At 41.2% G+C, this 13,916-nt stretch overlaps 1 protein-coding gene across 6 annotated transcripts in view; it reads right to left on the bottom strand.

Annotated features, from left to right (window-relative positions):
• LOC111253745 (uncharacterized) overlaps nucleotides 1-13,916 on the bottom strand; it is a 159,387-nt gene that overhangs the window by 61,877 nt on the left and 83,594 nt on the right. For 3 of the 6 annotated variants that reach the window (XM_086975423.1, XM_086975422.1, XM_086975424.1), the window contains exon 5: nucleotides 8,964-9,041. In XM_086975423.1, coding sequence (XP_086831549.1) covers nucleotides 8,964-9,041 — 78 coding nt within the window. Of the gene's footprint in view, nucleotides 1-8,963; nucleotides 9,206-13,916 lie in introns of all 6 variants that reach the window. The other 3 variants (XM_086975425.1, XM_086975426.1, XM_022813634.2) reach the window with 1 other exon arrangement.

Raw genomic sequence — 13,916 nt, forward strand, 5'->3', positions numbered from 1 at the left:
TATGAGCACAAACCTTAGAAAAGCTGTATTTTCATAATTTACCAAAATCAATTCAGTCTAGATTTTAGAGAGTTTCTAAGAATCGTTTAACCACAAAGAGTATTTGTCTGAAGGCAAGTGCCGATCACTTTTGCAATATAACTAGATCTCTCTAACAAAGCGATTTTTGGCCAAGGCGCCGCCATTACGGTAAAATCAATCATAAGTAGTGCAGAATCTTCTTTGCCACGTTTTGAAAAATAATAAGCTTACGTTTGCTTAACGCTACGATTCAGAAATTTCGTCATACCTCCTAAGACATCAACATAAATAATAGAGATTAGGATCAAATCTATGATAGTCGCCTCCATAAAAAAAAAAAGTAAAAAGGAGATAAGTGTTTCACTTCATACATAATGTGTTCATAGCTAATCCTAGTTAGATAGTAACTATGTTGGAGAGGTGACGCGATTAGGGACCCTATAGCTACTAAAGCTCTGTAGCTTCGTTACAGGTCGTCTTACTTTTGGCCGTTTGATTCACTTGTCGACTACCCGACTGCGTAAGCGACCGAGTGGCCGGCCTCCCGCACGTCGTCGACAGCTGATTGGCTAGGGCAAATGCTTCCCAGGAGACAAGGGGCAAGTCACAGGGCTCATACATGCTCACAGTTTGCCACTCAACTTCCTAGCTTTCTTGCCACCACTGCGCCCTGGGGGCTTTTCTGCAGAACTACGTCTTGACAGGAGGAAAAACCGGTGCTGTAGAGGGGCGTTTGTGGGAAAGGGTAAAATATATGAAAAACGTAAAGGACTCGTAAAGTATCACAAGGTACGATCACCATCAGCTCGCGCAGTGTACTAACATAAAGGCACTGTATAGGTCCCGCATAGGCCAACGCACGCAAAAAGGGCATCTGGAGCCCACACTTGAAGAGGCTCTCGCAAAATAGACAAAACGTTCGTGTGAGGGGTTTGGACACAGTTTCGACATTAGGCAACGCTCTGAACAAATGACTGCAGTGTCTTTCGAAACGGACTCAGCTCCAAGGTAGACTTTTTGTTTGTTTGATTTTTGCGTTCCGTGTGTGAATACGCTGACGTATTTATGAATGTTTGTATTAAGGCGGTAAATACCTTAAAATGAGCCGATAAATGTTTTGGTAAAGGTGTTTGTTAATTAGCTCAGGCGAGTAGGTAGGGTAATTACTGATCTTTAGTCGTAACTGAACTACTTGAAGGGGCGATAAAGACGGTGAAAGTAGATGACATTTTTGAATAAGATATTCGAGATTAGGAATATTCTAGAACCTTTATGAAATAACCAGCATATCAGCTAATAAGTGAAAGTATATTATGTGTATGAACATCCAGCTTGTTATCTCGTACACTGTGCTTGCACACTTCTATAAAAATCGTACAATCCACAAATGAATTGCCACATTACGCATTTGGACATTAATGCAAGTCTGCGTCATTTAATAACTCAATATAAGCCATTGGTCGTTAAGCTTAGGGTGAGTCTCTCACACAAGCTTATTGTCTGCTCCACTTACCTGCCACCAGTGATCTTCAAAGCCACCTGCCGGCTTTAGGCCGTCGCTGAAACATAGCGTCAATGGTCAACGTGGCGCTAGCAGATGAACTACAACTAGTAACCTAACATTAAAAAGCATTTTTCTTTTCACCCCTAGAATTTTCATTAACATTCAATCTCTCTCGATACCTCAACCTGTTTTTTTCTTTCAATCTAACCTTATATATGTAATGTCTACCGTCGGCTGTCTACGACACTACTTCTCTATTCCGTTTTTCGTTATATTATAATCACTAAAGTCTTTAAACAATGCCTCAATCCTTGAGCTGGTCGACGCGAAGATTTTAACTAGGCATATTCACAAACACCGATTTAAAACCCTGGCCAAAACCATCCCACCGCTCACTTTCTACTTAGCTTCTTCACCATACATTTTTTCCTGTAGCTTTACCGCACGTCACCCACTTCTTTGTCTTCGGCACCGTCACCCAGTTTCAACTTCCGTTGGTTCATCTTCACTAGAGCTGTTGGTATCTCTCCGTACTTTTTCTGCCCTGTAGAACGCCATACGTAGTAGCTCCAGCGATTACAATCGCAATACCCCAACCTTGCCGAGTCTTATAAATGCTGCGGGGCTAAGGGGAGACTGTTCTGCGTTGTCCTCCATCCACACTTCGCACGCGATAGGCCGTGATCGACGTGCTTCAGGGTAAAACGATAAGAGATAAGTGGTGAAAGGAGCAGTGCTGGTGGTGGCAGTAGGTAATCGTAAATGAGGGCAAATGCGTGAAAAGCCATGTGGGTAACGCTGCTCAAATCAGGTCTGTAAGTAAAAGGCCTCAATGTTTGGGAGACATCAGAAAGACAGGTCGGGCCTGGCTTAGTGCTAATCCCTGATATCCCTGAGTCGTCCTTTACTTCAGTGCTCAGACTGTTCCTCGTCAGCAAGAGTCCCCGCTTCATCGAAAATCATGCACACGATTGGTAACGAACCGGCTTCACACTACATGGCATTCCCATATCCGCCCTAGGTTTCTCCACGAGACAGTTCAATCATTGAACCCGTTTTTTTGTGTACATACTAACTAAGCTGCTTACGCGACGCTGCGATTATTGGTGTTTTTGTTATTACTTGTGCTTCAATTGCCGCTGCAACGATGGCCACGTGTTAGATAGCTCAGAGAAGGAATGAGGTACAGCCACAGGATCAATTTTGACCCTTGCGATCTCCGTTATATTTTCATCCCTTCTGTATTCTTCAGCTATCGGGTCACGTGAACAGTCCTAAGCTAGCCACCATCAGCTATACGCTATACGTGTTAGCAGCATGGTGGGCGCTTAACTCAAAAAGGCTGCTTTTGCATCTTAACCCGAAAGGAGTCTGTAATCGTTCGTTACACTATCGTAGCGTTGCCAATAGTCAGTAAGATTGTTACCGGATATGTAGATACCTCATTTCGCAATACTGCTAGGTTAAACTGTTTGATACAATCACGCCACGTATTCCTTGCATACAGGCAGAGCTGCCTAAGGGGGTTGCCCGTTGACATCTGTTCCGATACCCGTTTACCGTTTCGTGTCCACCCCCAATCAATTATCGCCGACCCGAACTTATATATCCTTCTTGATAGGTACTAATTATTCAGCACTAAGAAATCATGGCGCTCAATGAATATGTGAGTTAAAAGGTCACGTGAATCGAATGAATCATCGATAGCTTTGACCCACTTTTTGAGAAAAATTGTTTCCCTTTAGAATATCGCTTGATACGCTTAGATCATGAATGCAGCGGTGTCGCCAGCTACTGTTTCTGAGAAATCGATAGAAAAAAAAATATTCGAAGCTAGTTTTCGATACGTCATCTTGATTTTGAGATTTTCCATCCGCAGATCAGTAGATCAATACATTGGTTTACTTAAGACGTTCAAAAGAAAGCGGAACGCTCAAGGTTTAACCAAAAAAGTGGTAACGACAAAGTTGAATGTTGTATTGGTATGCGTGTCCTATCGCATTATCTAAGACGCTTTACCGTTTTCTAAAAATTCTTCTTTTTTTATCAGTAGTTAGCCAAAAAAAACCTTTGCAAGAAAATTTAAAAAATAAAGCTTACTAAAAATATTTTTTCTCAGAAAAGGGTAATTAGCTAACGAAATAACGATTAGCGCGTGTCCATAAAGCATAGGGTCTATAATAATGCTTTCATTGATTCTGCCCAATTGACAATTATGCACATGTCAATGGACGAGCATAAATTATAAATGGTTGCAACACTTTCAGGGTTCTTTGCCTCATCCAAGGATCGTAGGACGAAAAGGTTTACTCAGTTCCCTAATCAATTCTGATGAAGCGGATCAATAAATACAACTGGCGGCACGACTGACATCGACGCAGCCTAATGCAAGTATTGATAATGTGACCTCAAGGTTTCTATAAGATGCGATTTATAGAACCAATCGTATTCCGAATTAGGAGTAAAGATTACTGGATCCTTTTCCTGAAACTGACTACGATCTAACTACGGCTGAGTACCCATACAATTGACGGCGATGCAGTGAGAGGTATCGTAAGTGATTCACAATGAACTGACATTAAAGCTTACTAAACCCTGTCCAATAGCTTCGAGTGTCGATCGTAATATCCAGCAACCATAAAGTAGTAGATCTGCAACGCGCAGTTCAACTTGAGCGTCGTAGTGGCTGCGCGGTATATTGATCGGGTACTGGAAAAATCGAATCAAGAAACGTCTTCACTATAAAGTGAAGGTGTGAGAAGTGAAACGAGCACGCTGCGTGGGCGCACCACTGACTTGTATTGTAGGTTCCAAGACTAGACGGAACTAGTTCCAAAGTACAATAGTATTGCGTGAATGAAGTGTTGGCCGAACGATGAAAACCTGCTTGATGATCATGTTGGCTGTGTGTTATCATAGATAAAATTCCGACGTTGTTTCCTGTGGTCGGTGTGCATTTTACGGTGTTGTTATCGTGGGGAAACGTTTCCGTGGAGGTCGAAACCGCGTGGGAGGTTTTTGTGTCAACTCACAAGCTGAGCTGCTAATCAGATAGCCTTCGAGAGCCCTTTTAATTCAACTTCGCCGTTTATGGCCAATTGGTTGAATCGAGAATGAGCAGAACTCAACAGGAGAAAGAGTGTGGCGTATCTTTTCATTAGTGTTTTGTCCTATTTCAACTGCAAACCTAAAAAGAGCCGTGACAAGCCTTTCCGGCAATTGGGGATGGATGAAGCAAACTACCTGCTAAACAGGCCACAAAAAAATGCTCTGCTAGCAGATAGATACCATTTGATTGTCAAGGCGTATTAGAGTGTTGCCTTTTATTATTATTATTATTATTATTATTATTATTATTATTACTGAACCTACCGTCAGTGGTCAACTTGCAAAATGTGTTTACAAATGTACATATTTAAGGGTTATCGAAAATTAACGTTCAATTATAAAACAATAACTTTATTTTATAACTTTGATATAAAAACATACAATAATCTTGAATGGAGTAGATAAATAACTTAGTGTTATTCCGACTGCGATAAACATGGCGTATTCGTTTTCAGGATTTAAGAACTGTTTGTAATTATACTCATTAGGTATCGTCGTAGGGGGGCGACTAACGCGCGTAGTATGCGTGCGTTGCCATGGTAACTCTAATTAGCGAGTACGGTGGTTCGAATCTCAGCGTTGAGAAAATGTTTACTAGAAATGAGAAGGCCCGGAAAAGAAGAAATCGAAAAAAATAAAACGTTAAAACCATTAGCTAGTTGTTTGGTTAGCGTATCGTTTTATAAATATGTTGGAGAAACGCTGGCTAAGTTCAGAAAGACCCGCTGCGGTCAGAGTACTAATGCGGGCAATCCTTTGATGATTAAAGAACATGATTTTCAGACTTGTTTATGAAAAGACAACTTAGAGTCCCAAAAAAACAATATACAAAATAAAAGAGTTTCGGCTTGTGGCAACTACTTCTCCACTATATAGTGAAGTGTCTTTAGGTGCTTTATGGTGAGCACTGTAGATCCATCCGTTTGTTATCTTTAGTTCTTCCAATAATAATGTTTCGCTTCATTTTTGTTCTAAAATGTAAATGAGGACTCGATGTTTGTATTCGCTGAGATGTAAGTTAAACTTTCTCTAAAAACTGCTCTCTCCCCATAGTTGAATGCCGTTACCTAAAGCTGTCCATTTTCCTAAGCATGTAACAAGCTCAAAGTGATAGTTTAGATATGGGCAAGCTACGCAATCCTTTTCATTGTTTGCCCTTGCCTTCTTTTCATGTAGTCGCCCACGCTCGCTTTTCATTCGTTTTGTTTCGTGGCTGTTGAAAAGATAAGTGGTTTCGAGCAAGTGCCCCTATTCCTGGCGGCAGGAATTCCGCACGCGGGTCTATTTCACAAAATGTTTCATATTCAAGTCGCGTAGCAGAGGGGTATGGAGCCAGTTGAGCGTTCGTTGTAATACGTATGTGGGGTGCTGCTCAGCCAGGCCTCAAGGCAGGTGGAATGAAGCGACACCAGCGGCCATGGCTTGGCCGACGGGGCTATCGTACGATGAGCGAAGCTTGTCTGCGGGCTCTAACGCAAAGAAACCCTCGGGCAAACACCCTGAGAAGGCTCGCGCGCTATCACGAACGCAGCATGCTGCGGTGCCGTTTGCACATAGCGCCAAAGTTTACAGCATTGCTCTAAAGCCTCCGTGAAACCCCCGCTCCATTCAGTCAAACTTCAACCAACATCGAGCTCGCCCCATACTAACGTCCGAGTCTCATCTGTCCATACCGGTGCAGTAGCCAGCCAGTAAAAGCAACGTTGCCATTCCACATCAAGCTGAACGAAGCATCGAACGGATCAGCGTGAAGCACTAGGTACACTGATGGGGTTACACGCAGAAACTATTGGTGTAGCACTGCACCGAAAAAAAAGCATCGTAGATATAATAAAGGACAGCAGCCAGTCAAAAGGTTCACGAGGACCGTCGTTACGGCCGCACAAGGAGTGAAAAAAAGAGAACCTACTGACGAACTGCATAGACGTCTCGTAGGACAACCTTCTCAGGATTGAGACTTCTGAAGTCAGAAGCACGAAAAAACTAAATAAAAATGGCAACAATGGCATAACCTAGCACTCAGCATAACCTAGTGCATATTGACATCGCTAAAGTTGTTCAAACGATATATCAGTAAATGTCAATGGGAAAAGTTACCGCAATGACATTTGTTTCATAGAAATATTACGGGAAAAAATGATGCACATAGCAGGTTACAAGGTTATCCAACAGGTCTTTGCACTCCGTCGTCTTCCTTGTCTCCCTATAAATCGCATACACAACACGTTCGCTTCATTTTATGAAGAAAATATAGGAATAAGAATTAAGCATTTGAATGAAAGCTGCAGGGCTTCACTGTCTTCATAAGCATGCTCACCGTTGTTAGGTTTTAAGTCAGCTGCTTATGCTGTTTTGAATGGGTGGAGAAGGAATGGCAGATGACGTCCTTTGGTGACCGGATATTATACAAGTAAAGCCTCTACAAATGGCTTCAAATTATCTAAATTCTGTGCAGTGGATAGTTAGTCATTTGTGACCGTACAATCATTCAATGTATACTTTGGATACGTCTTCCTGTCGAACTCGGACATTACGGTTTCACATTGGCTACGCTTGTAAAAATCTGTCAGAAACAATTGCTCCACTTCGAAAGAACAGGAAGCTACAATGAATTATATTACTTAGGACAATAGTCCTAAAAACATACTGGGAATCTCTGGGAATACTATTGATCAAGTGGAAAATTTAGGCAGCTGCCTGAAGCACGAAGGAGTCGATGCGTGTTTTACGTATAATGTAGATAGACAGATAGACGTATCATTGGTCGTCGGGTACAATTATATGTGTTAGAAATGCGTACTGAAGCCGAGATTTGATTGGCGTATAATATTTCTTTGTCGAACGTTGTCGGAACATTATGATAGTTTTTTTTTTCTTGTTTACCTTTCCGCAATCGATCTAATCTTGTACGGCAACGCACCAGGGCGCAGGAAATCTCTGCTTAGTGAAGGTAATAATCAGTTGTTTAACCCAATTCCAAACGCTGATCCCATCAAAAAAGGCTCAGAGGTTCAGAGTGGTTCAGCACTTAATATAATAGTGATAATAATCTCAGAACTATGTTATGACTCTTACACTTATTTGACTCAGTGTATAACTAGATTCACAAATAAGGATTTTCTATCGAAAATGTATAATCTGTATTTTGATGTATTGTATCATCAAAATGTAAAGTTCAGACCGTTTCTGAAGCCGTTATCATGTTTCCGCCGCGTTTCTCTGTGCTCTAATAGCATCGGATTCACGTAGCGTATTAAACAAGTTAACGTCTGGCGCCATTCACAGCCTGATTCAGAGCTATTTTATAGTACTTTTCCTAGTGCTTCTTGAAAGTCTTTTTTTTTATCTAGCCCCAAAGAAAAATGCTGATCCGTAATCGACGTGTGACGAAGTGAGATGGAAAAACAAAGCACCTAAAGAAAATTCTGTGTATTGAAAACTAACACTGGATTAATTAAGATAATTAAGAAAAATAGAGCAATTAACAACGCTCCGTCCTATAGTTCTGCTAGATTTTCCCGCGTTACCTTGCATTATACAAGACATGACGAATTACACTGGACATTTCGAGTATAAATGCCACCTTGTGATAAGCTTGCATATGCCTTAAATTTATGTTGAGACTTCCATAAACATGGTAGCTCCTGTGCTTTACTAGGCAGTACGGGGCCAAAGATCAAGCCTTTTATTTCGTAGTCGGTAGGTGAGTAACAGCCTCTAGGATACGTAGATGATAGTCCTGGTCACCGACATCTTAATCGATTAGAATAGGCGCTCTAAAGTAAATAATCCTGTCAAAAACTTGTGTTTTCTATTACTTCTAGGTTTGGGTACGTAGCCATGCGGGCCTGATGCTATATACGAATTTCGGGTAGGCCTTTTCTTGTTTAATTTAAAATTTTTTCCAGTGCTTCTCAAAATCGATTTTTGTATGACAAACAGAGGTTTCTTCACTTCTTAAAATATCGTATACACTAATTTGCATACTGCGTGAGATAATGAGGCTCCTGTTGTAATTTTAAATAGTTCTATAATTCTTATATTAGGGCTAATTTAGATTCAAATCAACCTATCATTACTAAACATATTTAATATACTTCTTACGTTTTAGATAAATTAAAGAAATTCCTATTTACACAATATTCGCCTAAATGAGGAAATAAATCAATTTTAGGGCATATAGCTAAGATCTTTATTTCGCTATGGCTTCTTTGTTATAAGACACTGACGTACACTGCCTAAAAATTTAAGGAAGAACAAACGTGTTTCTGATACTCATGCTTAAAAATGCCATATCATAAGGTCAATAATGTAAAAAATTAGTACTTACGAGAAAGGTGTCATCGCAGAGGACTTCCGCCGGAGCATGGGAACTGAACGAGAAGATCTTGAGGGATTCGAGAGTTCCCTGGGAAGCGAACACAAGCAAATAGGCACGCAATAATATCCAACCAAGTCCCAACACTCCATATGAAACACTCCGGAGAAGCATGTTGAATGGGCCTTCAAGGTCAAGGTCCTCCGGACAAAAACACACGAGTCCCGTGCTACCCTCACGCTCGTCAACGCCCACTGTAAGAGGCCAAATAAGTCAACCGGAAAGCTACCACAAAGTAGAAAAGCTCACTCAACATTACAAACATGCATATATAAACAATCGTTAAGAACAGAAAGGCAGTACGCTTAATACGCAGTTTGATAGCGCCTAAAACGAAAGCAAACTAAAAGTCTACGTTGATTTGCCAAAATAGTCTCTTAAAAATACTACGACAGTCATTTCGATATGGCGATTTATGAAATTTAGGAATGATGCCGTTGAGTGAGAGACATTCAGTGGACGGCTAACTGTGAACAATTCCTTAAAAGCTGCACGTGACCTTTGAGCTTCAACTGGGTTCCGAAGCGACATCGTCACCAATTTTATGAACGGCCTTCAGATACCCCTAGAGATATCAGTTATCAGAGCGCCGTAACCTCTATGATATAGAAGAACATAATGTTCCTTCAACGTTCAGCCTGAAAAATTTCACCGCCTATGGCTCTACTACAAAGCCATCAACTAAAGCCCGAAACGTGTTTTGTCGACGTCGTCAAATGCAGAAGTTCCATTGACGTTTCCCTTGCAGGCCTTGTTTGTCAATGGAGGACGCAGACCTTGGCAAATGGATCCTTTTGAGTGTACAAGTTTCCCACGGACAGCTCCCCTATTTTTGAATTTTTTCCCTCTATTTTTGTATAGAATATTTTCATTGGCCTTACATAGAACAAGGTATGTGAAATCAGCCCATGCTTTAAGCAAAATATATTCTACCAATTCCACCGCAATATTTAATTACAGTTACCGACCATTGTGCCGGATGTATGAGTGTAGCCTTAAGAAGCATGGCTAAATTACTTAGAAGAGATTTATGGCCACTTCTTGCCTGATTCTTTTGACGAAGATTCGGCAAATGGCAGCAAAGAAAACCGAAAAGTCATCTCTGTTTACGTACCTACAACGGGTTCCTTCATGTATGTGATGGACCGAAAAAGATTGTACTAGGAACCGATCAAACTCGCAGAGGGCAGCGTCTCGTCGATTCCACAGGCAGCAGTGGAAGATGATTCGTCTCGCCTATCGATCCCAATATATATTGCGATTCACGACACGCCAGTGGAAATGTATGTTTCGTTTTTATGGTTTACTTTAACTTTTAGTTCTCTCTCCAACTCATAAGGAACGCTGTTGTTTGTTAGTGTTATCCTTTTTGTTCAGCTTCGTCTGTTTCTTTCCCTGTTTGCAAGCTCTAATTGTCCTGAGTCCTTACTATGGGTAGTTGCGTTTTCTTCATTTGAAAAACCTATTCATAGTATCAGCCGAAAACATTTAGCGATCAACGTTGGTAATACGTCAAATGCCAGCTGTTGCTGATGAAATTCTCCTGTTATGCAGACGCGGTGGATAAACTACAAATCCAGGACAAGTTGAAGAGTGGCATCAAAACGATTTTCTGCCCCTAACAACATTTATGAGACGATTGGGCGTATTTTACTTAGAGTCTCTTGCCTATTAGGCCTGCTCGATATTCGCTATTATGTTACTCCTCCGTAATTACTATGACCGTCTAGCTCAGAGACGAGCGTATCTGTTGCTTTAGTTATATACTTCAAGCTAAATGTAATTATAGTAAAGTCCTGAACGGTAGAGCCCCTGGAGGCTAAATAATTAAATTGTCTGGAAATGAGAACAGATACCAAGGGATAGATTTTTTGCGTAGTCATAATAAGAAAAACATACGTGATAAATAAGGGCTACATTACTCCATGCAGATACTTGAAGCTTCAGAGAACAATATAACTCTAGTTATATTAATAACTAACAACCGAATTTCAATTTGGCAGACTATTGTGGAGAATCACTTCCGGGCCTACTAGACCACAGTAGACAAATGGGCAAAATGGATCTTAGCCACTTCATGTCCTGCTTGGGCCAGCTACAAATAGGGCAGTGTGGTACAGATCTTGCCGAGCATTCGATGTCGGCGTCACGCACGAAGCACTGAGAGTCACCAAGTTAACGGATGACTGTCTTTTCCGCTACAAATAATTCAATTGAATGCTAAAATTTAAGTCAGTATATCAAAAGTTCCTGTCGAGTCATTGTACATTTCAAGTACCATTTACCACACAGCGATGAAGTAAATAAGGATAAGTTTTTGATGGTATATTCGATAAATTTAGAAAAAACTATTTTTATGTTATCAGACGCTGGAGTTTACGGGCTTCGAAAGTAGCATTTGCTTGCGGGAACTTGTTATACTTGTTATATATACTTGAACAGAAATAATCTTCCTAAGATTTGTTTATGATATAAAGCAAATCCAACCTCGACGTACATTAATTTTCCCCTACACGGGTCATTCTCCTCAAAATACGATGTGTTGAAACGTGTTTATTAAATATATGTCCTTAATTATCTTAACTGCGCATCATTTCGTTAGTTCCACCGGTAATTAAGACGGCAGTAGTAATAGTTACTTTACCCGCCAATCCGGCTCTAGCCATGTAGAAAAGTGGTTTAACATTTTTTCCTCTGATCGTCCACGTTGGTTCCTATTGTGGCACGAAGCACAAAGGTCTGATCCAAAAACAAATCGATTGTTTGCTTAGAAAAAAAAACATCTATAACGACTAACCCAAATTACTCTAGTAATTACCAATAGTGCATTATTAATCGATAAACCACAATATACTAAATTGCTTTGTTTGGAAGTGATTATATGAGACGTGAAGTACCTGTACAGGTTTTTTAGTAGTAGATAATATGACGACATACTTGGCCAATCGATTTTGTTTATATTACAGTATCTATACGAACTTTCAGGTAAGCAATCGATTAGACTTTTTAAGCTAGTCCTTTAACCTAAGTGGAGTAGATACCAGCTAGTATATTCCAATAGGCGCAGCTTTAAACGGCGGCCACAAGTACTGCAATAACGAAAAGCCATCTTCGGAATGGAAACAAACGTTGTTTCGTTGCAGTCGCAGATTCAATTGAATATTAAGGTCCCTCTGGACAGCAGATGTTAGCCATGGCAGCCATTAACATGTTAACCGTCAATGAGACTCGTTGGCTTCTAGGGGCACAGAAGCATTGAGCGCCAATTGGCCGTAGGAACCCAAAATGCTTACTACATATCAAGTAACATCATGTCTCAATAGCATCCGAACCCAATCACTTTCTGCTGAGGTATAGGAATCCGTCGGGATTCCCAGGCCATCCCGCTGTGGACAAGAGTGCAGGAGCGCCTATACACCGCAGATAACATAAAACATAACGCTAAATGCCACCGTTTCTGTCCTCTTTCGTTTCGTGGGACTGGAAGCAGTGGGAGTGGGGAAAACAGCTTTACTAACGAACGAGCATATCGTCTATTCGTTCCATTTTGATTTATTTTAGTCCATCAAATAAGACGACAGTAACAAACGGAATCGAGATAGTGATACAGAAGCTGAAACCCGGATTGCAATGGTTATCATATGCCCAGGCTTTTGCTGAAGTGATGTTCATGAGTAGCGATGCTGAATCTTTGTGAAAAATTCATCATGTTGAGAGCAGTCAAAAGATAAAGCTAATGTTTACAAAGACAAACAAGGTGAAGCCGACGCGCAATGGACGATATCAAGTGATTCGGTAGTCTAACGTGCGCCTGAGCACAAATACGAATGGGAACAGTATGGAGTAAGGAAGGCATAGATTCAAGGGGCATGATTCTAGTTTGCTGTTGAACTTGAGTCAATAAGAAGCAACCACTAACCGATACGACTGTGCGGCCGACAAATGCGCATAATAAAAACAATCTCTATGGGTTTTTTTCACGGTGTTCAAAATAATAGTGGTCGTTTAATAGCAACTACAATGCTAGCAGAAGCGGCTGCTTAGCGGACGAATTTAGGACCAGGGGTTATGACAGTGCTTAACGTATAACCGGCTGTAAGCTTCGGTCAACCTGAGGTCTAGGAATTATAAATGCTTCCTATAGACGTTCAATACTGAGATTTATTTACCTTCAGTGATATAGCAAATGGTATTAAACATCTAGTAAGCACATTGTATAAGTAGCCCAGCTTATCCACACAACCTTTACCAGTCTGCAATTGAAATATCAAAACAGTTATCTCCACCTGTATGTTATCCATAAGGTTTATACTCAGTTTCTATCGGTTGCGCCAGCCTTATTATTTACCGAGCCTAGCTCCGCAGACGCCGTCATTCACCTGAAGTGAATTACTTTTACGCGTGCCGTCGTTTCATTCTCTTGAATTGAAGCCCTTGGGAGCTGGGAGGCCGAAAAAGGGGCCATTGATGTAGCGCCCACCTCCTTCCATTGACTGGCTGATGTCAGGTGACAACAGACAATCGGCCGGAAATTCAGGCCACTGTGTTTACTAGAGGCTGCTGTTTCACAAAAGAGACAACCGAAAACGACCAGGCGTTGTCGTCAATTTGGCCGCGATAGCTGTGCTCCTCGAGGTTCGCCTTTACAACCGCTGTAGACTTCAGGTGTACGTGTATGTCTACGGGTGTGTATATATATTTAGAGATTGAGTCATTGCGCAGAGAACCCCTCTACGTGGATCGGTATAGCTGCCAGCAGGTTTCCTGTTGCCTATATATCGAGCGATACGGTAACTAGGTGATAGTGCAAAGCGGCTTTGCAGATAGAAGGACAGGGCAAAGGCCGAAACAGTTGTTACGCGGCACCAATAGCTATACGGAGTATACGAAAACTATACGGAGTGA

The sequence above is a fragment of the Varroa destructor genome, unplaced genomic scaffold (assembly GCF_002443255.2).
Source record: "Varroa destructor unplaced genomic scaffold, Vdes_3.0 BEIS01000007.1, whole genome shotgun sequence".
In the NCBI taxonomy this organism is placed as follows: domain Eukaryota; kingdom Metazoa; phylum Arthropoda; class Arachnida; order Mesostigmata; family Varroidae; genus Varroa; species Varroa destructor.